Below are 26340 nucleotides of genomic sequence, written 5' to 3'. Positions count from 1 at the left end.
TCTATTAATGTACAGCCCAGAGTAAAGCAGTGGAGAGATGCAACCAATGATCCCTACATAAAATTTGCAAAACACATTGGCAACATAGATAACCTCTCAGGTCAAATTGCTCAGCATTTGATCAACCTGCATCAATAGTCTGCACATCCAATGGATCACTCTAAGAACAAGCACTCTGAGTTGCATCACAGCAAGCAACGGTAAGGAATTCAGAAACAACTCTTCAAAGAACATTGTCAAAGCCTTCTTGAACTGTGGTGCTTTTATGACTCAAGGAAATTCCTTGCCCAAGACTTCACTAGCTGAGGTTTACTAACCACAGTTCTGAAATAGGTGGCTGAAGAGATTGTGGAGACATTATTAATGATTTTTCAAGAAACACTAGATTCTTGAAATGGTTCCAGACGACGTGAAAATTGCAAATGTCACTGCACTCCTTAAGAAGGGGGAGAGACAGAAGAAAGGAAATTCTATGCCAAATAGCCTGACATCAGTGGTTGGGAGGATGTTGGATTCTATTATTAAGGATGAGTTTTTGGGGTACTCGGAGGCACATGACAAGTCAGCATAGTTTTCTAAAGAGGAAATCTCACCTGACAAATCTGTTGGAATTCTTTGAGGCACTAATAGACAGGATGCTGTTCGTTTGGATTTTTGAAAGGTCTTTGACAAAGTGCCACACATAAAGCTGTTTTACAAGATAAGAGCCCGTGGTATTACAGGAAAGGTCGTGGATAGAATATTGGCTGACTGGCAGGATGCCTTTTCTGGTAGGATGCCAGTGACTAGTGGTGGTGTGCTACAGGGATCAGGGTTGGGACTGTTTCTTTTCATATTATATGTCAATAAAAATAATTTGGAGTAAAGTAAATTTGCAGATGATATGAAGATAAGTGGAGGGGTAAGTAGTGTTGAAGAAGCAAAATGCCTACTGAGGACTTGTACAGACTGACAGCATAGGCAAAGAAGTGGCAGATGGAATATAGTGCAGGGAAGCGTATGGTCATGCACTTTGGCAGAGGTGATAAAGGCGTAGATTATTTTTAAATGGGGAGAGAATTCAAAACTTAGAGGTCCAAAGAGACTTGGAAGTCCTTGTGCAGAATTCTCTAAAGGTTAACTTACAGGTTGAGGCAGTGATAAGGAAGGCAAATGCAATGTTAGCATTCATTTAGAGGGGATTAGAATACACAAGCAAGGGTGTAGTACTGAGGCTTTATAAGACATTGGTCAGGCTGCACTTGGCATATTCTGAGCAGTTGTGGGCCCCTTATTGAAGAAAAAAAAATGCTGGCACTGAGAGGGTCCAGACGAGGATCACAGGAATGAAAGGGTGGGGAACATTTGATGCTTCTGGGTATGTACTCATTGGAGTTCAGAAGAATGAGGGATCTCATTGAAACCTATTGAATATTGAAAGGCCCAGATAGAGTGGATCTGAAGAGGATATTTCCTATAGGACTGGAGGGCATAGCCTCAGAACTGAGGGATAACCATTTAGTACGGAGCAAGGAAAATATTCTTTAGCTGGAGAGTGGTGAATCTGTGAAATTCATTGCCACAGATTAATATGCAAGCCAAGTCATTGGGTATATTTAAGTTGATAGGTTCTTGATTAAACAGGACCTCAAAGATTAGGGGGAGAAGTCTGGAGAAAGGGGTTGAGAGGGATAATAAATCACCATGATGGAATAGCAGAGCACACTCAATGGGCTGGGTGGCCCAAATCTGCTTCTACATCTTATGGTCTTGTATTCAGGTCAAGTATAAACACCAGATGACAAGTAACTCATACACTTGCCCCATCAGGCTCCACTTGTTAAAGAGAGTGCAGACCCTTCATGGAATCTACAGAATTGGAGTGGAAGCTATGTATCCCTCAGCCAAGGTATCACCTGCAAAGAACTAAGGATCTACCCAAAAATATCTGTTGCCTCAATGAGGAATGCAGACACATTAGGATTCATCTTACCAGGTCATAATACTCAGTTGATCCAAAGCAGATTAATAACAGTACATCTGATCCATGAAAGGGATGAAGATGAAAATCAAACTGGAAGAATGAATTCCTCAACACATTGTCCACTGACCCTATCCGTCCCTGCATTCCTGTCTGTGCTTGATGTTCTTCCTTATTTCTCAGTGATTAAAATCTGCCTCTTCATTGGTTCATTAGGAACAGCCTTTTGGCAAGACTTTCAAAGCTCCAGGACTCAGTCCAAGTCCACAACAGCAGCCACTGGTGGTCTGAGCAACCTGCCTCTACCTCTGCTGAAGCCAATTGAGTTGAGTCACGCATGAAATAGAAGAGCAAACCTTTAAGCTGGGGAAGAGTACGTGCTTGAGTGTATGAATAAGGAGCAGTGCCTGAAAAAGGCAGTGTCCATCATTAAGGACTCCCATCACCCAGGTCATGCCTTGTTCTCATTGCTACCACCAGGAAGGAGGTGTAGAAGCTTGAGAGCACACACTCAGTGATTCTGGAACAGCTTCTTGCCCTCTGCTATCCGATTTCTGAATGGACATTGAACCCATGGACACTACCTTACTAATTTTTAATTTCTGTTTTCTTGCACTACTTATTTAACTATTTAATATATTTATTTACTGTAATTCACAATTTTTACCTCTATTATTATCTTTTGCATTGCACTGCTGCCGCAAAGTCAATAAATTTAACAATACATGCAGATTCTAATTCTGATTTTACCACACAATCCAATCCATCAACTTGTATCGTTAAACCACCTGGTGGAGGAACTCAGCAGAGTGAGTAGCATCTATGGAGGAAAGCAACGGTTGACATATGAGGTCAACATTTGTGTCTCTTTCCCACCCCCCAGATTGTCTGTTTGACCCTTTGGTTTCCTCTAGCAGGTTGCTTTTTGTTCCAGATACAACAAATGCAGTCCCTTGTGTCTCAGTTTGCATCGTTATTTTACATTATTTTCCCATCTTGCTCATTCCGGGTGTCAAGTCACCTTTTAACTTCCTTGCTGTTGAATACTTATTGGACAAGCAGCACTGAAGTAGGTCCTCTGACCCATCAACCACCATTAACATTAATCCAATTTTATTCTCCCCACATTCCCCCCAACTCCATCTCCAACTCACCTCTGTGTTAGTGGTAGTTGCACGGGCCAGTTAACGTGCCAACCTGCACATATTTGGGGATGTGGGACGAAAACCCATGGTCACAGAGTGACCACGGAAACTCCACACAGATATCACCAGAGACCTGGATAGAACCTGGCTCGCTGAAGCTGTGGGACCACAGCTCTGTCAGTTGTACCACTGTGCCACTTTGTAAGCATGCATGAGATTTGATCAGTCTCCTCAAATGTAAATGTGTCTATCGTCGTCTTTCATTTGCGAGCTTCAGCCGGTTGAGAAAAGTCTGGGATGTGACAACATTGGCTTAAAATATTTCTCCTATAGATAGCTTGGCATATGCTAAAAGGAAATTCACCTCTCAGGCATGTATTATGAATGAATGCAACTGGATACAGCGTGAAAATTGGAATTGGCTTTCCAACATTTGTTTTGTTGTTAGTTTTAACACCCTAAGGCTCCTAAATTAAAATGCACCCCCAGTTTCAAAAACCTACCAACACATCCTTGGCTCCCTGCAGAATCCCCTAGTGTGTTGGCTGGATGTGAGAACGGATTCTTTGTGAAGCACAGACTTAGTATCAAGAAGCAGAGCAAATAAAACATCAATTTTTTTTAAAAACATGAAAATGCTGGATTTAGCAAGTTGGTCTGCATCTGTACAAAGGGAATCACAGTTAATGTCCCAGATGGCAGAAACTTGATTGTCTTCTGATGCAGCAGTATCAACTGGAAGCACCACTTCAAGACAGCAATGTCTATCTTCTATGTTCCTCATCATCCAGGCCATGCCACCTTCTCAGTTACCATTGGACAGGAGTTACCGAAGCCCGGAGCCCCACACAACCAGATTCAAGAACTGACTGCTTTCCTTCAACCTTTTGGTCCTTGAACCAACTGGCCCAACTGTAATGACGAGTTTAGCAACATCAAGACCACATATATCACTTTGCACAAAAATGGATTTATTATATTTTACTTCGCCTTAACTGTGTTAGTCTTGTAAAAAATGTTAATTCATGTTTTTCTTGTGAATGCTGCTTATGTGATGTTATATGCCTGCGATGCTGCTGCAGTAGGTTTTTCATTGCGCCTGAGCAAACGTGCAAATGGCAATAAATTCAACTCTGATTTTTGATTGCTTCCATAATTACCTGTGTTTATTTCAGACTCTCAACACCTGTATTTTGTTTTGACCCAGAAAGCAATATTGAAGCAAATGTCACAGTGATAATGCTTTAAGTATTTCATTACTTTTTGTGCCTAGTAGAAAAATGTAGCAAGAGCATCATCAGTTTGTTATTGTGACTTCACCTCCTACCAATTACAGAAAGTCTTCCGCAACTTTTATCAATAAGATCTCCTCCTTATACTGAAGTTGAGACATAAATGGAGAACAACATAATGGCACATCTAATAGTGAAAAGCAGAAGCTTCTCTAAAGTGAGGATACTGAACCCGCCGGCCAGAAAATTCAGAGAACTGACTGAATCAATGTCTGAAAACATAAATTACATCTTGACCTTTCACCAAAGCGTGGCATTTTATAGATCAGAGGAATGCTATTCAGACCTTTACTGGAGTTTGACAAGGTGCATTCCATAACTCCTAGCTTACTCCAAATTATTCTTGCTCAGCCTTCAGCTGAGGATTTGTTAACATAATGACAAACCTGCAATAAAGCCAAAGGAAGGGGAAAACACATACCTGAGGTAAAAGAGGATGCCTGTGGCTGGAAGTCAATTATTTCACCCAGGATACTTCTATGGGGTTTCTTCAGCCATTTAAACAAGATCTTCCTGCCATCATGGGGCAGTGGAAATATCCCAAGACCTGGAGAACATTTGGCCTAGTAAGTATTGCTTATGCCACAGAAGTCTGGGCATTGACCACTCCCAGCAATTTGGACCTGAGTCATGTTCGCATTCTTGTTATTTAAATTCTGTGCAAGTACCATCATCAGCAAGAGAGAATGTCTAAACTACTTTCCTTTACATTCACTAACATTAATAACTTCAGCATGTCCATTATAGTTAACTTACGTTCATATTGATCAGAAAATTATCTGAAGCAGCTACATCAGTGACTGGCAGGTCAGAAGCTTGGAATGCTGCTATGATTATCGTGCCTTTTAGCTCTCCATTTACAAAGTCCATTGTCTGCAAGCCACTTAATTGAAAGTGACGGAATACTCACCACCACTTTGCATGAAGTTTACTCCATCAACAATCGAAGGTCATGATGTTTCAGTCGAGCAAGGCACTCAACAGCAATTGTTCTGCAATCCTAAATCATTGCTTCTTCCACCACTGACACACTGTCTCCAGCCTACAGGATCCACTGAGCCAACTTTCCACAATTTGTTTGACTTGATTCCTCGAGCCCATCTAGAAGACTGGAGGTAACAGGCATATGGAGTGCAAACATCTGCAGCATCCCTTCCAAGTCACACAGATACCTTTATGATAACATATACTTTTCCCTTTGTTATTGCTCATCCATCGGAAATCCAGCCTTGCACGACAAATGGATTACCTTAATCACAAGGACTGCCATGTCTTGGGGACAATTTCTACAAATTGATCTCTGACCTCCTGACCAATGGATCACAGTCAGCAAGGACAGGCAGCAACACCTCCTCCGTGATCATTTTAACACTGGTGCCCCACGATGTTGCGATGTCAACCCGCCTACTCCCTCTACAATCACGACTGCGTGACCCGATTGTGCTCTAACTCCACCTACAAGTTTGTAGGTAATGCTACCATAGTGGGGCATCACATAATGGTGATTTGAATTGCAGAAGGGTGATAGACATGAAAACAAACTTTTCCTCCAAAATCAGCAAAGCAAAAGAGCTGTTTTATTGACGTCAGGAAGGGGGCAATGCACATGCTCCTGTTTGCACCTGTAGTACTGGGTTCACAAGGCTGAGAGCTTTGAGTTCCTAACTATAAACTTCACCAATAGCCCATCTTGGTCCAACCATGTAGAAGTCACAACTAATAAATCTTCCTCAAATGGCTAAAGAAATTTGGAATGTCCCTTTTGACCTTCACCAACTTTTATCGATGCACCATAGATAGCATCCTGACTGGATGCCTCATGGCTTGTTATGGCAACGGCTCTGCCCATAACTGCAAGAATCTGTAAAGAGCAGTGGACACAACTCAGCATATCATGGAAGCTAGTCTCCCTCGATGGACTCTGCCTACACTTCGCTACCTTGGTAAGGTAGCCAACACAGTCAAAAATCGCACCCACCCCAGACATTCTCCCTTCTCTCCCATTCTCCCCATCAGGCAGAAGGTACAAAGAGCCTGAAAGCACATACCACAGACTCAAGGGCAGTTTATAAGACTATTACATGGAGCCTTAGTATGATAAGATGGACCCTTGACCTCACAATTTCCCTCATGAACTTGCACCTTACAGAATACCTACACTTTATCTGTAACACTTCATTCCGCATCCTCTGATTGTTTTACCTTGCCACTACCTTTGTGCACTGTTGTAAGGGATCAATCTGTATGAATGGTAGAGAAGGCAAGCTTTTCACTATATCCTTGGTGCATGTAACATAATAAACCACTTTACCAATTCACCAACAATTGAATATTGGACTTGTCAGTGATGACTACATCCCACGTAAACAGTAAGATGTTACCAGTAAGTGACAAAGAGATTGAATGGCAGAACACTGTTGATATGTTTACAACCATTCCTATTTCCTGTATTGTAAAGCATTAAGAACTGGGAGACAGTACAAGAGATTTCAATGCATTGCATCATTAATAACTAATTTATAAGTGAAGAATGCTGATCTTTGAAATGTACTGAAGAGAAAAAGTACTTGGGGATCTACAGTCATTTCAGCTGAAGTGAGAAGTGGACCCAGATTCTGCTCCGTAAATGGTAAATTTTGGCCTGTTGCTCAGAACTACTGCAGCTGGAACTTATTATCAGGGTAAATGGCTGACACCATGACGCAGGACTTATTAAGAATGCAGCCAGATGTCGTACTGAGCAGGTTGTAGTGCTGGTCTTCCAAAAATTTGAGATGAAGACATTCCTCTTCATTCAAAGCTAATATAAACTAAAATTAACATGGGCCCAAGCTGAGTAAAATCCCCATATAAAATGACAGCAGAACATATGTTATGAATAACAAATACCTGGAGCTGCTTTAAAGATTAAGGCCATATCTTAAAGTAAGGCATGGAATGTATAAAGCACAGGTACGTGTAATAAATATTTATAACACAAGTGTCCAGTGATTGAACATAACCAGCATTAGAGTTTACTAGTAATTGGATTTCTTGTTTTCTCATTAACTAGCAAGTAGGGCTTGAATCCCACCTATCCTACATATGTACACATATTCACGGGGGTACAGCTAAGATGACAAGATTCAGATTTATTTACCATATGCATATTGAAATATAGAGTCAAATGTGGCATGTGTTAACAACCAGCATACACAAGGATGTGCCGGGGGCAGCCCACACATTCCAGAATCAAAATAGCACCCCTACAATGTTCCACAGAACAACACAAAAGCAACAATAATAACAGAACAAAAGAACAACAGTAAAACAAGCCCCTTTCCCGTCATTCCGACCCACTCTCCCACCCACTTCCTCACACAGACAGGCAGCCTGCTGGCCTCCGTTTCTTGTTCCCAGATTCATAGATATTATGCCTACAATGTTGGACTTCACCCCATGACATCAATCACGGGTTTGACCTGCGGGTCTTGACTCTGGACTCACTTGGACCTCCAACCGCGTGACTCCTTTGGGCCTCTACCTTCAGTCTTTGATGATCAGCTTTCAAACTACAGTGTTACTAGACTTGTGGACAGCTTTCAGATCATGGAATTATGTGGCATTGCTGTGAGGTACAAATTCACTTGGAAGGGAAAATTATCTCTCATGGGTCTGGAGAGTCCAAGCTGAGGGAATATAAGCCCATCTCTACAGCTTTTTCTTCACAAAACCTCCCCTAAAAATAGAGAATATGGAAGTTAAGGTCTTCCGTATTTTGACTCTTTATTCAGACTCTTTATTAGATTTTATTCTTTGTGTTCAGTGCACCTTAATAATCTGTGAACTGCTGTGTAAATAATGGCTGTTTTACAGAAAATAAATGGGGCGCCCTTTTGAAATTAATGTGAATGCAAATGAGAAATTCTTGCTTTCTGATCAATACAAGTGATTGTTTGATTGTGGCTTAAATCCAAGGCAAGTTTGCCTTACTGAATTTCACTGATCAATTTTTAAAAGGAGAAGAAACATTTAATAACAGAGAGGTAAATACAGTTGTGGAATGGTCAATCACCTAAAATATCTGAACCGCTGTTGCAGATTTTTCTAGTGAGGCTGAGACCTAAATGTTGGGCAAAACTGCCTCTCTGATGCATCTGTTGCATCCAGAGAATAGTAGGTTTCCAGTGGTAAATCATAGACAGCAGCTCCAGGAATCTGTACATTTCTGATTAAATTTTATCTTAAGATTTAGGCTTCACAATCTGGTTAAAAAAAAGTTAAAAAAACACCATCATCTGGTGCAGCTGGCAGGATTATTATTAATATTATATTCTCCAACTTCAGATAAATCTCTTTTTCTTTCTCTTGATATCAGAACTGGTATTTTTGCCTTCCACCCCTTTTACTTGCTTGTACGTTGGACCATTCAACACTGCTCCTTGCAAACACTTTACACAGACAAAGACACCAAATTTCTCCTTTTGTACCTACATTATTTCATCTCATCAAAGAAATTCCCTTTATTCCACCCATAACCCTTCACAATCTACGTTGCTTCTTAAACTGACCTATTTGTCACTTTCTCAATTCTAATGTAAGGTCCTGGATCTGAAATATCATGTTTCTCTCTCCAGAGATGCTGCCTGACCTGCTGAATTTCTAGCATTTTCTGCTTATACTCAGATTTCCAGAAGTTGTTGTTTTCTTTTCAGTTTTTCACTTCTGAAATGGCTTGCATTTTACTTTTAGCTTCAAAATCTGATTGCTCATGTGTACTTGTGCCCCTGGTTTAAGAAACAAGAAGCTTCTCTTTGTGGGTGACTAGCGTAACCTGACTAATAGGCTTGAGTGGCATTTTTCTGTGTATAGGAATCACAATAGTAAATCAGCCGCAAGAATTATTCGGCAAATTGTTGTTAATTCCTGACAATATAGTTGCTGTCAGTAACTGGTTGTGTAGTAGCAAGCACCATGGTTTATACCACCAGCTGTAAGATTGGAGTTCAATTCCTGCAACTGTCTGTCAGAAGTTTGTATGTTTACCCCATGACTGTATGGGTTTTTTTTATCCGGGTGTTCTAGTTTCTCTCAGATTCCAAAAGACATATAGGGTAGAGTTAGTAATTTGAGGTTGTGCCATCTTGATGCTGGAAGCATGGTGATATTTGTGTACTGCTCCCCAGATGATCCTCAGAATGTGTTTCTCATTGACAACCTAAGCTTCAACGTACTACAATGTAATCTTTAAGAAATTAGCACCTCATTTTAAGATTATTCTAACATGTTCAAGGAACGCGCAATGGCTCCAAAGTCGTTTAAGCAAATTGAGCACCATTTCAAAACAATTCCAGCTTGTTCATGCAGAGAAGTATATTCATCAAATTGTTCCTTACAAAATAGAAGAAAGGCATTTCATCCATCAATTCAAACCCACAAATCCCCATTTATTTCTCTGTAAACTTTTCACTCTTTCATGCCCATTGACTCCACCCCTCCCATTTTCTATGCTGCTCACTAGACTGGGACTCATTGATAGTCATCTGCTAACCTAGTAAGTTAGCACATTTTTAAGATTTGCAAGACACCAGAGCACCTGGGGAAAAGCACGTCACCACAGGGAGAATGCACAGATTCCTCACGGAGATCAGAATCAAAGCCAGAGCTGTGAAAAAGTAGGTATGAACAAGTCCTAGCTGGAGTTAACTCATTGGATAGCAACTTAAGAATTGTTTTCATGACAGAAACTGAAATAAACAGTAAGAGTAATTGAAACTGGAATTCCACCAAAGGATGAATATTTTAGCATTGCCTAATATACAATGAGCAATTCTGATTCAGCCAATGATTTATGCGGGTTATGGTCTAACACTGGTAAAGAGCTTCACAAACAGCAGAAGCCATGTGTGATATTTCATCACTAATATGATGTGTAGCCTTCTTGGACTGCTGTGGGGTAAAGTTGGATAGATGACTCAACTCACACTCACTCCTGCTCCACATAAACTTTACCTCATCTTGTATCATCGGAGTACAGACGTGCTGACCATGCCTCAAGCCTACATGACATCTGAAAATCAAACCACAGGGAAAATACCAGTAATTATTGTAGCACTGGTTTTCAAATAAATTGTGTCAGTGATGGTTATAACTTGGTTACATAAAATTAAAAGAATGCTAATGAGGAGTGAGCCATCAATATTCACCCCCTTGACCTTAATGACTATGGTGTATGCCTCTAACCAGGGTAGTTAGAGGTGTAGATGAGGCTGTTATGTAATATGGGATCAGGGATAGGTCAACTAGTCATGGAAGCTTTTTTCATCTTTAAGTTGGTTCACAACAGATGTATATTTTAATTCAATCTGCACATCTTTGCTCCATATCTCTACCACATATAAGGAAAATTATTGCACATTTTAGCTTATTCATCATCAGTTGTTTTTCGAGGAAGTGAATTCCAATTTTTGCTACTTTAATATAAGTACTGAATCAGCCGTTTCTAATGCTGAGGTTATTCTTGTTGCAACCCGTCGACATGAACATTAATTTCTTAACTTCTGGTAATTTCTCCCCCTTCGCCTTCTCACTTATTACTTTCCCTCTTCTGCCTCCCCTCTTACCTCTTCTCCTCTCCTCATCTACCTATCACCTTCTCCTGGTGCCTGTCCTCCTTCCCTGTCTCTTCTGTCCTCTCCTTTCAGCTTCCTTCATCTCGAGCCCAATTGCTCTTTAACTTTTCACTTCTTACTTTGCCTCTCCCCAACCCACCTTCCACCTGGTCTCAGCTATCGCCTGCCAGCATGTCCTCCTCCACCACCAACCTTTTTAGTCTAGCTTCTCATCCCTTCCTTTCAAGTATTTAGCCTGAAATGTTGTCTGTTTCTTCTTCTCCATAGATGCTGCCTTCCCTGCAGAGTTCCTAGAGCATTATGTATGTGTTACGCTGGATTTTCAGCATCTGTATAATCTCTTGCGTTCACAGTTTTGAATTTGTCTGCAGGCCAACAAGCATCTAAATGAAGCTTCACAGACTGAATGATTTATTCTAACCCTGGAAGAACTTTAGAATAGTTGCTTTCTTCAAGCCTGCTTCAGTATACTTACAGCCCTCCGTTGCATCTCCAAGGGAGGGTGATAGGAAGGAATCCACGAATGCTTGAAGCATCACAATGAAGAACTGAAACAGATGCAGAGTAGGGTGTGGTGCAAAGCCCAGCAGTGGGACAGAAGTTCACGTGTACTTATGCTTGATCTCTAGCCTTGACTCATGTGCTACTTAGAGAAAGTGAGGCCTTTGGGAGGGGGAAGATTGCCACAGTGAAGGCTTTGCCGGCAGAACCATCATAGAACATAGAACATGGAAAACCTGCAGCACAATACAGGCCTTTCAGCTCACAATGCTGTACCGAACATGTATTTGCTTAAGAAATTACTGAAGGTTTCCTACAGCCCTCTATTTTTCTAAGCTCCATGTACCTATCCAGGAGTCTCTTAAAAGACCCTATCGTATCCACCTCCACCATTGTCGCCGGCAGCCCATTCCACACACTCACCACCCTCTGCATAAAAAACTTACCCCTAATATCTCCTCTGTATCTACTTCCAAGCACCTTAAAACTGTGCCCTCTCATGTTAGCCATTTCAGGCCTGGGAAAAACCCCACAATCAATGCCTCTCATCAATAATAAATGAATCATATGTAATAAATGATCAGTCAAATCCCATCCTCTGAAAATACCTTCCTGTGAGAACTTACACCAAAATCAACTGGTAAATTCAAGGCAGACTGAGATCAATGACTGTCAGAGACAGTCTGACATCATTCCCAAAGAAGATAGATTTAACTATTTTATAATGGCAATATCTGGGAATCATGAGCAAAAAGATTTAGAGATTTGGTATATAGAAATTAATAAAACTTGGAGATCAGTGAAAAAAAACTAGAAAAGACTAAATTCCAGAAATAGGTAACAGAGATATTAATATATACAAATATTAAAGATATCTCCCAATTAGACCATATCTAGTGTGCTGCATTCAGTTGTGGATATCATGTTGTATTTGTATATACGGTTAGGTTAAAATATTGGAATAGAACGTAAGAGTTTATTATTGGCAAGGGGTTTTGAGCCTTGATCATGTATTGATAAGGATCTAGAAATAGCACTCTCATTGTATGCAGTATAACAACAATGCAAAGCAGCACCATTGCCAGCACTGGGTTTGATTAACTGGGTGATTCTAAAGAATTCCTATCAGATTTTGATCAAAAGGAAATGATATATTCTATGTTCTCATTAAGGCACGTCCAAAGATATCAGACCTGTCTGTATTAATAAGATATCTGAATGGCAATTGTGGGAATCAACATGGTCAACTCTCTCTGTGTCACCTCTAAGCACACCCTTCCTGAGGTTAGGAAATCAAAATGGTCTACAGCTTTCTACACACTCACCAGCACCCTGGAAAGTTGCATTAAAACTGTTCTATTTCCAGATTCACAGCCAATGCAATTAAGATAGTCGTTTAATCAACTCTTCCAATTACTTATGATATCTTCATGTCATCTTTTGTTTCATGCATTAGGATAACTAGATTACTTTTTACCTTGACATCTGACTCAACTTAAATAGCAATTGACATTTTAAATATGACTCAGAAATAGATAACCTCAAAATCTGGCACATTTTACTCCATCACCGGTTTCTTATTACTACCTGAACCCCTATATCACTTATGCAGACTCTTTGCATCCTCCTCATAATTTGCAAGGGCATCTATCATTATATCATCTGTAAATGATATAATCCAACTCATTGACATACGTTGTAAACAGTTGAAGACCAACCTCTGATACCTTGAACAGTCATAAGTTATTGATTGCCAAACCAAACATGGCCCATTTATCTTACCTCCCTGTATTCTGTTCATTACTCATTCCTCTATCTCTACAGATTCATGACCCTCAACCCCACACACTCTTGTGCAATAGTTTTTTAAGAAACATCAGTTGCCTCTGGAAATCCAAATATGCTTCATCTACTGGTTCCCCCACTCTGTTTTGACTATTCTCAAACAACTTTAGCAACTTTGTCAAATGAAATTCCTTTTGAAAAAAATCTACATAGGTTCTGCTATCTTACAAATTTCTATATGCTCAATTACCTTTCTAATAATTAATTTTTGGCACTTACCCAATGATAAATGTTTTCATAAAGTGGCCTATAAATTCCTACTTTCTCTCGTCCTCCTTTGTTAAATATTATGGTACACTTGCATCTTCCACTCTCTACAACCTTTCCAAATGCCAGGAAAATTTATATCAACACATCCATCATTTCTGGCGTGGCTCTATCAAGGTCCAAGGATTCCCTCATCATGCCTATGTTATTTGTTAGTTCTTAACCCACCCACCCCCAATTTACCTTCACTCCTTTTACCCAATTATTACCTGTAATTATATTAGTGTATTTTTCCATGAAGATCTGAAACAATTATTTAGGATTTCTGTAATTTTTCTATTTCCTTCAACTGCACAGTTTTATCCTCTAAAATTTATACTTACTTCAACTACTAATTTCATTTTTATATGTAATAGAAGTTCAAGTATATTCACTTCACTTATTTTTTTAATTCTTTGATAATTTTTACAGATTCTGAAACTTTTGGACTGTCTTTATGATATGTCCTTTCTGGGTCAATTGAATACCAACTTTAACTTTCTCAAAAAGTGTTGGATGCTGCAAAAGTTTCAAAGAGCCTTTCTTTCTCACTGCAATGCATATTTGTTGATATTTCCTTGAATGTGTACTTCTGCTGTTATTTCATTAAATCCCATCCTAGTCCATTTTAACTAAAACTCACCATGCACCCTTTAAATTATAGACATTAGCTTAAGACAGGCTTCAAGATTTTCATATTCAAAATGAATTTATAGTTCTACTCTGCTACGGCCTTCTTTCCCCAATACCTTTTGCCAAGCTAATCCTTTGGCAATACTTAAGGTCTAAAATTGCTTCATCATTATATTGCTCAAAGAAAGCAACTAAAATACAATGACACACACAAAACGCTGGAGGAACTCAGCAGGCCAGGCAGCATCTGTAGAAAAATGTACAGTTGACATTTCAGGCCAAAACACTTCGGCAGGCCCGGAACATCAACTGTACTTTTTTCAATAGATGCTGCCTGGCCTGCTGAGTTCGTCCAGCATTTTGTGTGTGTTGCTTGGATTTCCAGCATCTGCAGATTTCCTCCTGTTTGTAACTAAAATACAGATTGTAGTCCTATCTTCAACATGATTTTTCAATAAATTTGATGATTAATATGACCCATGATTATTACAGTTCCTTTTTTAACAAGCCTGCATTATTTTTTCATTTAGAGCATGGTTACTGTTAGAACCCTCTACATTACTGCCAGCAGTGATTTCTTACCCAAAATCATTCTGCAGTTTCAGCTTCTGAGCCAATATCATAGTTCACTACAACAGTGATCTCATCCTTTAAGGGTTGAGTAAAGTCTCCATAACTAATGTGAAGGGAGGGAGGTGCTATGTATGCAACAAAGTGCTTGACTTACCAATCAGGAGTGCTAGCTACACTGCAGAAGTTAGATCATTTTGATTCAGGAGTTGCCAATTGATGAGGATTGAACATCAGAAACCTTCATGTTTCCACTGGGCTATGCAATCAGCAGCAGAAAGAATAGTCTAAATAACAAAACCAAAGATACTATTGCTATTTAGAGAAGCTTTGCAGATTCTAAATGATCTGCACCTTAACACTGTTTCTCTGTACCCCGGGTTATCCTTTCAATCTGTGGATGCATCACCGCTTCCATTTACTTCAAATACAGGATCGTAAGAGACTACCAAAAAGCCACCCTGTTCTATACCTGTTTCAGGGTCTGTTATGTTAACTGGTGTATGAGTAGGATGACAACTGCCATATATTTGGACACTCGTGGAGTGCACAATTACACCTTGTTGAGAAATGGAAAAGATTCATCAGTGTTCTCCCGAAACATTAACAATATTAATAAATTTAGCCAATCTCTGGCAAAAGGAGTGGGAGAGAAAAACGAAATGACAAAGCTGTTAAACACAATTGCTGAAGAGTTACTTCTGGTGAGGAGCTTGGATCCAAATCCAATTGCAAATAGCAAATAGGGCAGAGCTTGAAGGGACTGAAAATGCTGTTTGACAGATGCAACTTCCACATGAAATCCTGAGCCTTTGATGCAGCTAGTCATTGTGTCAAAAGAAGTGAATCATAAATCACCCATAAGATATCTTGCAGCACCACAATGCACTCCCAAGAAATGGCAACCCCGACATTGTGCAGAATATTGAGAGCATGCCAAAACAAAACATTGGACTGGAAACAGAGGACATAGAATAATGCGGTGGACCAGCAGATCTAAGAATTCTTGGAAGAAACAAAATCTTGATGGATGAAAAACATAATGCAATTTATTTTCTATTATGCAAGCTGCTGAAACCCTTGAAAACTTCCAGCCAAAATTCTAATAAGATAAAATTGTGAAATTTCCCTTGATAATTTCAGACATTTAAGATTGCAATCTAATATTTTGCAATCTAGATCTTTAGTTCTGACCAGCTGTATTCCTCATATCTCCTCTTCTTACAAATTGAATAGTCCCTGCAGTCTTCTAAATAATTTGCCCGGATGTTGAATTGCTTAAAGCTATTTTTTTCGGCTTTATCTAATTAAAAATCAATTTTAACAAACATTTCCGAGTTGTTTCGGGTCACTAAGAAGATTCAACAGGCATTTCCTTTCGTGAGTCATTCTTGTAACCCCAGCATTACTTGTGCTTTGGGGCACGCATCATAGAATCAGGAAATGGTTATGGCACAGTCAGCAGCCATTTGGCCCATTTTGTTTGCTCCAGCTCTCCACAGAACAACTTATTCCACCCTGAGCCCAGATGATATCATGACCTATGTAATGCTTCTCTTGGAGCACTGCAGGCAGCCTGAACCAGCATTGTCCTGAGGAAACCGCTTATTGGGCACTCCTAGGACACAAGACCTGAGGCCTGTGAGGTAAGGAGGGAATGTGGCTACATGTTTATTTTCTCCTTCCTGTTTTAAAATAATGAATTTCCAGCTGCAGATCTCCCTCTTGATAATTCCTGGTTGCTCTCCTCGGTGTCCCAAACGGAGAGTAAAGCACAGCTCCCTACACTTAATACTCTTGCTCTGTGTTTTACCTACCAATACTAAATGCTTGGCTCTACAGTCACACCCCACCTAAGCTCCAAATGGAAGCGGTTTCTATATGTGGGATAAGCAATAATTGAACACTTTTTTTTCATATGCAATAAACAAAGAAGTATTATGTGGGACTGCAGCAAGAAACATGAACTTCTTCGTGTATGTTCAGAATTAGAATCAGAATCAGGTTTATTATCACCGGCATGTGACATGAAATTTGTTAATTTAGCAGCAGCAGTTCAGTGCAATACATGATAATACAGAAAGAAAAACAAATAAATAATCAATTACATTAAATATATATATATATATGTACATTGAATATATTAAAAATAGTGCAAAAACACAAGTTATATATAATTTTTTAAAAAGTAATGTAGTGTTCATGGGTTCAATATCTATTTAGGAATCCTATGCCAGAGGGGATGAAGCTGTTCCTGAATCACTGAGTGTGTGCCTTCAGGCTTCTCTACTTCTTTCCTGATGGTAACAATGAGAAGGGGGCATAGTATTCTTAAAAATGGACATCGTCTTCCTTAGGCCCTGCTTCTTGAAGATATCTTGGCTACTATGGAGGCTAGTAGCCAAGATGGAGCTGACTATTTTTATGATTTTTTGTAGCTTCTTGCAGTCCTGTGCAGTAGGTCCCCACCTGTACCGGACAAAGATACAGCCTGTCAGAACGCTCTCCACGGTACATCAATAGAAGTTTTCAAGTTGTTTTATTTGACAAACTGAATTTCTTCAAACTCCTAATGAAATATAGCTGCTGTTTTGTCTTCTTTATAGTTGCATCAATATGTTGGGATCCAGGTTAGATCCTTAGAGATCTTGACACCCAGGAACTTGACATTGCTCACTCTCTCTGCTTCTGATCCCTCTATGATGATTGGTTCATGTTCCCTAGTCTTACTGTTCCTGAAGTCCACAATCAGCTCTTTTGTCTTACTGACATTGAGTGCAAAGTTGCTGCTGTGACACCAACGTTATCTATTGCTTCACCTTACGTACTCTTTCACACTAATCCTCAAGCTTTCCTGTTTGACATATGGAGTCCTTGTTGTTTTCTAAAAATATTTTCTTCAGCTTTATTAGCCTTGGCTCTCGCTATTGCTTCCTAGTCAGAGTGGCACAGTCACCTTATAAGGTGAATTACACAATCCAGTTAGCTTCTTTTCCCAATGCAAAAGCAATGGTGATTACAATAGTCTCCCTAACACTCTCAACCTGAAGGTTTTTGGAGCTTGTCTGTCAACACTGGATGGAATGTGTTGTAAGGTACAGTGATAGTAAATCCATACTAAAGGTAGGGATACTTCATCTGCCTGCTCATTCTGTGGTTAGAACTGTCATCTTTTCATTCATATCGACAGGGTTCGGTCTTTATTACCTTTTAATTTTGGTTACAGCTCCCTTTGATGTTTTTCGGATGAGCACACAAGAGTTGTGGGTTGCCTCTGATGAAATCTGCTTTGCAATGAACTAGAATTATGTTGATTGGAGGGCTGGGCACTGGCTCAGAGAATTATATTGCTGCTCCACCCACATCTCCGGTAACCCGGGTTCAGTCTGACCTCAGGAGCTGTCAATGTGGAGATCGCACATTTTCCCTGCAACCACAAGTGTTTTCTCACGGTGTTCCGATTTCCTCCCACATCCCAAACATCTGCAGTTCTGTAGAGTATTCATCCAATGTAAATGACCCCGAGTGGACTGTAGGTGTTCAGTAAAGTTGTGGGAGAATAAGTTACAGGCAGAATAAGTGGGAGATGGGATTGCCCATCAGCCAGCTTGAATGAGCTGAATTACTTCCTTCTATGTAAGAATAAATATCAGAGAGTGCACTTGGAGACTTCCACAACTTATAGCTGTAGAATAAAGATCACAAACTCCATTTATTACAGGGCATTTGGAAAAGTAATTCTGGGAATTTTTAGTTAAAAGTGGGCATCAGTTTTCCATGTGGACAATAAGCTCCTTCTTGTACTTGCAATAGTTTTGATGGGATACCCTACCATCACACCACTCATTCACATTAGTTTGAAGTCAAACAAAATGCTGTCAAGCTGCAAGAGACAAGCTAAATCGTGCCCTCAGTTGTAATTTCTGGAACTGCTTCTCAGCAGTCACATCATTTTGTCTCTTTCTCTGGAACTGGGTGACTATCCTACTACTATGGAGGTGATTTTAGTAGTGAACAGACAATCATACAATAAATGGAAACAATTTTGTTTGCTGAGTAACAGTCTTGCTAATGTCTATGACTTCATCACGGAAGACATAGTATTGAGGATGAAGAGTGTATGTGTGAGAGTGTGTGCTTTCATAACTATTCATTTTATATACAGTAATATCATCATTTCATTAAGAATCATGCAATATATGACGCCATTAAGTACAAATTTAATTACATTTTCTCAATTTAATTTTATTTTCATCATTCCCCATTAAGCTCTGACTGGATATTTGTTCAATTTTGGCACAATACAAAGCCGGTTTCTGACATTTATAGATCTGCTTAATGGTATAATAAAATTATCAATTATGACTTTGTCTGTGGCCATGTATGTGGTAGCATTAACTACCTTCTTGATTCTCACTAAAGCACTCAACAATTCAGTGTTTTATTCAGCTAGAGAGGCACATGTAAGCACAAGGATAGAGGACTAAGTAATCTGGAACATGGGAGAGGGTCTTACTTTCTTGTCATCAGTTTTCAGCATTATATGTTATGATTGTGAAGCTGATGCATATGGAACAAGAGAAACAATTGATAATCTTAAAATTTTTAGCGGTCTTTTTAGCTTCACCATTTGTCTTGCTTCAACTGCAGTGAACAGGTCAGTGGCATGACTAACACTAATTCAACAAATTCCATAAATTAAGAAATTTTCCACGCTTGACCTCTTCTTCCACGGTGTCTTCCGGTTTAGAAATTAAGAACAGGCTCTTTTCTTTTTTTTTTGAAGTTTTTGCTTGCAGAAGGAATGCTGACACTGGCCTGGATTTTTCAGTCAATGGCAAAGTGATGGTTTTCAAGGATACTTGGTCACAAGAGCTTAGTGATCGCTCTGGAGTAAGGGTTTCTGTTGGCAGTGCTGGTTGTCATGGGTGACACTGGTATCCAACAACAGTCGTGACACTGAATGGGCTGATCAGTCAGTCACAGTGTAATAGCAAACCAGAAGCAAAAGGGATATTTTTAAAAAAAAAAATCTTTCACAAACTACAAAGTAGAAATTGGAATGTAAACATCCTGAAATATTATAAGCAAACCATATAAAAATAATAAATAAAATTTATCATACTTTGAAATATTTATCTGAAGAAATTAAAATCCACATAAATAAAATAAGCCTTTTGGAGCTTGTACACATTTTTTAAATGTAATTATTCCATAAAAAGCTAATTAACAACTGCAGAAAATGTCGAATGTTCATTTTCTCTGCGCCAAAGAAATCTTAATAAATAGACAAAATTCTCCTCAGTTTAAGATCTGCCACCTTCATCAAGGATGATGCCTGGACACATCTAGTCCAGTGGTATTTATACTCTCCTCATCTGTCCCTCCTGATTGGTTAGTCCTTATCCAATCAAATTTCAGCTGTCCCACCTTGTTTCCAATCAACTTCTAATTCTTACTTAGAGTGAGACCTTTGCCTTTGTTAAAAAAAAATTTCCTCTAATTTTATCTCAATGGTTTTCTTCACTCGGCAGTCACAAAATCCATTGGCTTGGCGCAGTAATTCTGTGCCGTTGCAGTAAATCCTATGGCCATTGCGAATGCAATGTTCTGCTACCTCCAATTTCTCCAGGTAACCCAAATGAATAGACCTCCCATGCCCCTTGATGCGGGTTTTCAGCATACGTCCCATCCGATTGATAGATGCTGTTCTGCATTCACAGGAAATCCTGCCGCCCTGAGTCCCAGGTCATCTTTGACCCACGTAAGCTGTGATTTGACCTTCCTTATAGGTTTGTGGATGGTATTAATCCCGTATTTCTTCAGGATCTTGGCAGTCCTTCCAGAAACTCTGGAAATGTGGAGAAGACTGGTGGTAGTGACAGGCTGCTCCCCGTTGTTAGGTTTCCTGGCTATTAAGGGCCTGATTGATTTCCTTCACCTATGGTTTTCGAACGGTTAATCAAAGTAGAAAGAACTGCTCGATGTTGGGAGGTGTGATGGGCGTTATCATTGAGGTGCAAATCTGCGTGAGTGGGTTTCTGATAGATGCCATGTCCCAGGCTGCCGTCCAGTTTCCATCATATTAGAACGTCTAGGAATAGGAGGCAATCATTCTCCATCATAAATCAATTGTTTGGATTTATGCTGTTCAGATGATAGTGGAACTATTAGTGTGCCTGGAGTCTATGAGGCCACACTATGAAGGTGTCATGGACATTATCTGAAGAAGCATTTGGGACATAAGGGCAATGAATTCAGAGCCCTCTCCTCAAAGACCTCCATGTAGAAATTAGCAATAGCTGGTGACAAGGGCAATCTCATGGCCCCTATGTCCATCTGTCCATAGCAGTTCCTCTTATAGAGGAAGTACATTGATGTAAGTGTGTATTCAAAAAGGTCAATGATACCCTTATCAAACCTTGACTGCAGGAGAACCAAGTTGTCCTTAATGGGAACTCTCATGAACAGGGACACCACGTTGAAACTGACCATTATGTCCTCTGGGGTCAGCTAGATGCTGGTTCTTTTTTTTTTAACGAAATCAGTTGAATTCATGATGTGATGCTCACAACTCCCAGCAAAGGGAGACAGCCTCCCTTCCTGGACATTTTAATATAATGGAAATCAGATGGTAGCTCCAGATATGGCATCTATCAGAAACCCACTCACACAGACTTATACCTCAACACTAACAGCCACAATCACGCTCCCCAATGTAGAGCAGTTCTTACTACTTTGATTACAGTGTGAAAAGTACTTTGGGCCCTTAGAGTCTCCGTGAGGAATTAAGACGATTACACATGACATTCCTACAGAATGGCTACAAGCTTCAGGAAATCAATCAGGCTCTTAAAAGGGATGACTGAAAAACTAGGAAAACTAGCAACGAGGAGGAACCTATTGCAACCGTCGATCTTCCCTATGTTTCCATGGTTTCTGGAAGGGTCACTAGGATCCTGATGAAATATCAGATTAATGCTATCCACAAATTCATAAGGAAGCTTAAATCACAACTTATGCAGGTCAAAGGTGACCTGGGACTTAGGACAGACAGAGTTTACAGGATTCACTGTGAATACAGAGCAGCGTCCATCAGCCAGGTGGAGTGTGTGGTGGAAAACTGCATCGAGAAGCATAGGAGGTGTATCCTTTCGGGTTACCTGGAGAAATTGGAGTTAGCAGAACATTGCATTCACAGTGGCCATAGGATTGACTTTGACAGCACAAAACTACTGTGCTGCTGCTTCAATGGCTTTTAGTACTGCCTGGTAAAGGAAGCTGTTGAAATAAAACTAGAGGAAAAAGAATTTTAACAGAGAAGAAATTCTCGCTCTAAGTAAGGACTGGAATACAATTGTAAGCAAGGTGGTTCAGTGGATACCTGATTGGATGAGGACCAACCAATTAGGAGGGATAGATGATGAGGGTATAAATGCCATCAGAATAGGCATTGCCCCTGATGAAGATGGCCGAGTTTGTCATCTAAACGTCGGTTAAAATCGATACCTGTACCCAGCTGGAAGCCAAGAAGAGTTTATTCATCATATACGCCAGGAGAGCTCTAGATCCCTTTTCTCTTCGGTTTATTTAATTCACAGGGAAGAATGCAAAATGGAGGGGTTCGAAATTACTGATGGCATCTTCAGGGTTTCCACATGTAGCTCTACATGCCTGTGTACCTGACACAATTGTCAAATTCACAGTGTAACACTCTGTCAAGAGCTGATGAAAGAGACTCCCAGATAATTGTTAAAAAAAAGAGTTCTGTTGTTCTTCAGTCAAGGGATGTGGGCATTGCAGACTGAGCCAGCATTTATTTAATGGCCCATCACTGCTTACCCTTGAGAAGGTGGTGGTGAGCAGCCATCTTGACCCATCACAATCCTTTAGATGGGCATAACAATGATGCTGTAAGGGAAGAAGTTCCAGGATTTTAACCTAGCAACATTGATGTACATTTCAAAGTCAGAATCGTGTCTGGCTTGAAGGGCCACCTCTAAGTGATGGGGTTCCCGTGCTATTTCTTCGCTTGTCTTTCTAGTTTATAGAGGTTGTGGGCTTGAAAAGCTTGTCAAGCCCAGAAAACATAACGTTACCCTGAATGTTAAAATTGCTTTGGATTGCACCCTTATACGAAGTCCTACTGTCAACTAAGAATGTGCTTGTCATTATCTTTGCAGAATGCAAAATTGAGAACTGTGAGGCCTGCTTTAGCAGAAACTTTTGTACTAAATGTAAAGACAATCTGTACCTGCATCGAGGGAAATGTTATGACAGCTGTCCAGAGGGGTTTGCAGCCATAAATGGCACCATGGAGTGTAGCCATGCTGGTAAGTACACAACGGATTGACTCTACTTACTAAAAAGCTTCTTATGTTACCACAGAAATACTTGGTCTAGATGTGATGTATAGGCCCAGGTTAAGTAATTTGAGAGGTTGATCAAAGCTAGGATTAACTCTTGCTTGTGCAGGCACCTGGACGTACTGCATTTTCCTACCGCCGCAACAGGTCCACAGTGGACGCCATCTCATTGGATCTCCACTTAGCCTTGAACTACTTGGACTACAACAACACCCTTGCCAGGCTGTTGTTTATTGATTACAGTTCGGCTCAGTACTGGCCAACAAATTTCAAAACCTGGGCCTCTTTACCTCACTCTGCAACTGGATCCTTGATTGCCTAATTTGGAGACCATATTCAGTACAAGTCAGAAGTAACACCTCCTCCTTGCTGATATTCAACACAAGTGTATCTCAAGGATTTATCTTTGGCCCTCTGCTCTACTCTGTACAACATCTTGTAGCTTATTTTGATCCTGTGTCATAGCAATCCCACCCACCCCCCCCCCACCAACCCACCATACCAGATAGTGATACAACTTATTAGAATGCTCTCCATGGTACATCTGGAGAAATGTTCGAGTGTTTTAGGTAGCAAAACCAATCTCCTCAAACTCCTAATGAGATATAGCTGCTGTCTTGCCTTCTTTATAGCTACATTGATATATTGGGGCCAGGTTAGATCCTCAGAGATATTGACACTCAGGAACTTGAAATTGCTCATTCTCTCCACCTCTGATCCCTCTATGAGGATTGGTTCATGTTCCCTCATTTTACCCTTTCTGAAGTCCACAATCAGCTCTTAGGACTTACTCTCGCTGAATGCAAGGTTGTTGCTGCGACAACTCTCAACTGGCTAGCATACTTTGATCTTTTACACCCTCTCATCTCCATCTGAGATTCTACCAACAATGGTTGTATTATGGCAAGTTTATAGTCGGCATTTGAGCAATGCCTAGCCACGTAGTCATGGGTATAGAGAGAATAGGGCAGTGGGCAAAGCAGACATTCCTGAGGCGTGTCAGTGTTGATTGTCAGCGATGAGGATATGTTATTACCAATCTGTAAAGATTATGGTCTTCCAGTTAGGAAGTCGAGGATCTAGTTGCAGAAGGAGATACAGAGGTTCTGTAGCTTTTTGATCAGGACTGTGGGAATGATGGTGTTAAATGCTGAGCGATAGTCAATGAACAGTATCTTGACATAAGTGTTTGTACTGTCCAGGTGATCTAAGGCCGCATAAAAGCCATTGTGATTGCATCTGCTGTAGACCTTTTATGGCGTTAAGCAACTTGCAGTGGGGCCAGATCCTTGCTGAGCAGGAGCTGATTCTAACTAGACTAACCTCCCAAAGCATTTCATCACCGTAGGTGCGAGTGCTACTGGTCAATAGTCACCAAGGTAGCTCACAGTCCTCTTCTTGGGCACTGGTATATCTGTTACCCTTTTGAAGAAACTGAATACTAGAATACCTAGAATACCACTCATTTGAAAACATCTTCGAAAATATTTGCGCAGTTTAATATTCTCAGTCATAGTTTGTGCAATTACATTTCGATGCAGTGACTGACAAGTGCTTAGCAGAGGTTAAAAAATGAGTTTGGTGTCTTGAAGATCACAGTTGTGCCTGCTGCTCTACCTTGTTGAGATAAAATCATGTTTCTGAGCTAATTCAACACTGCCTATCACTGATCATTCCCAGTCGCTGTCCACTTGGTCTGGACCTTGAGAACAGCTAAAGATAGAAAGAGAAAATCCATTGGTTGACTCTTAAACTAATCTGAGTAAAACTCTTTCATTCCAGACAGACTCAAATGAGTTTGCAAGCAAACTGATCTACCTGCGCAAAGTCACTTATAAATTTAAAACCCATAGATTAAGCAATGTTCTCAGATAAGCTCCTGCAGAACATTTATGTGGTTTTTTGATTCTAATTTTAAACCAGACTTTAAGGAGAAAATTTTGTTTTTTTTAAATGATTCGTAACATGCATTCCTTAATATTTCACAGCTCCCTGTGAGCTGAGTGAGTGGAGCGCCTGGGGTCCGTGTACCAAGAAAGAGAAGTTATGTGGATTCAAAAGGGGCACTGAAACGAGGACCAGGCAAGTTCTCCAGAAGCCTGCATCAGAAGATGTGACGTGCTCCCCAGTCAGAGAGAGCAGAAGTTGCACGGTGCAGCGAAAGCCATGCTCAAATGGTAAGTGATGAATATAAACAAATTATCTCAAATGACTCCAACCATGAACCCAACATTTCATCCAACTCGATCTGTTAACGCAGTGGCAACAATTCACGAATGCTAACTGAGGTGATCCATTAAAAACACAGAAAATCCTTGTTGTATAAAATATAAGTCCAACAGCTGATCTGATCTTTGCGGCTGACCACCTGGCCGCTGCAGAAACAATGCCAACAAAGGTTTATTTTAAAAGTCATTTCACAGACAACCTATCAATCAGCCAACACAACCAAACAAAATGCCGGGTGGGGAATGGGAGCAAAGTTTGGAAGGGGGTGTTGTTTGTGATTACAATTCTAGTCAGACCTACCCAAAATTAAAAGGAATGTTTCAGTCATTGGAGCAACACACACAAAATGCTGAAGGAGTCCAGCAGCCAGGCTCGAAATGTGGATTGTACTTTTTTTCCATAGATGCTGCCTGGCCTGCTGAGTTCCTCCAGCATTTTATGTGTGTTGTTCAGATTCCCAGCATCAGAAGAATTTCTCTTGTTTGTGATTTCAGTCCTTGTTTTAACTCTTGTGTTAGACTTTATTCTTCATTGATCAATTAACCAACAATAGCTTTTGCCTGTTCGAATCAAGATGATGCCCTTGATTGAAGAAAGCTATTACTTTTTAGCATATGATAATTGTCATCAAATTCAAAGTACTTTTTTTATATTAAACAAGCAGTCTAAACTTAAGCAACACAAAGTGCTGGAGGAACTCAGCAAGTCAGGCTGCATCTGTGCAAGTCGGTATTTTGAGCTAAGGCTGTTCATGAAGACTGGAAAGAAAGGGGGCAGAGGCCAGAAGGGGAGTGTGGGGGAAGGGATGGACTACAAGCTGGCAAGAGATAGGTGAGTTCAGATGGGCAGGTGCAGGAAGGGTGATGAAATAAGAAGCTGCGAGATTATAGGAGGAAGAGGTAAAAGGCTGAAGAAGAAGGAATCTGATAGGAGAGGACAGTG

The 26340-nt window shown here is 40.2% G+C and overlaps 1 protein-coding gene across 2 annotated transcripts in view; it reads left to right on the top strand.

Moving 5' to 3' along the window:
* rspo1 (R-spondin 1) overlaps positions 1-26340 on the top strand; it is a 169783-nt gene that overhangs the window by 86859 nt on the left and 56584 nt on the right. For both annotated transcript variants that reach the window (XM_073034718.1, XM_073034719.1), the window contains exons 4-5: positions 22987-23136; positions 25158-25346. In XM_073034718.1, the coding sequence (XP_072890819.1) occupies positions 22987-23136; positions 25158-25346 (339 nt within the window). The remainder of the gene's footprint in view (positions 1-22986; positions 23137-25157; positions 25347-26340) is intronic.

Source organism: Hemitrygon akajei, chromosome 32 (genome assembly GCF_048418815.1).
Source record: "Hemitrygon akajei chromosome 32, sHemAka1.3, whole genome shotgun sequence".
Lineage (NCBI taxonomy): Eukaryota > Metazoa > Chordata > Chondrichthyes > Myliobatiformes > Dasyatidae > Hemitrygon > Hemitrygon akajei.
This window is presented reverse-complemented; position numbering and strand designations above follow the sequence as displayed.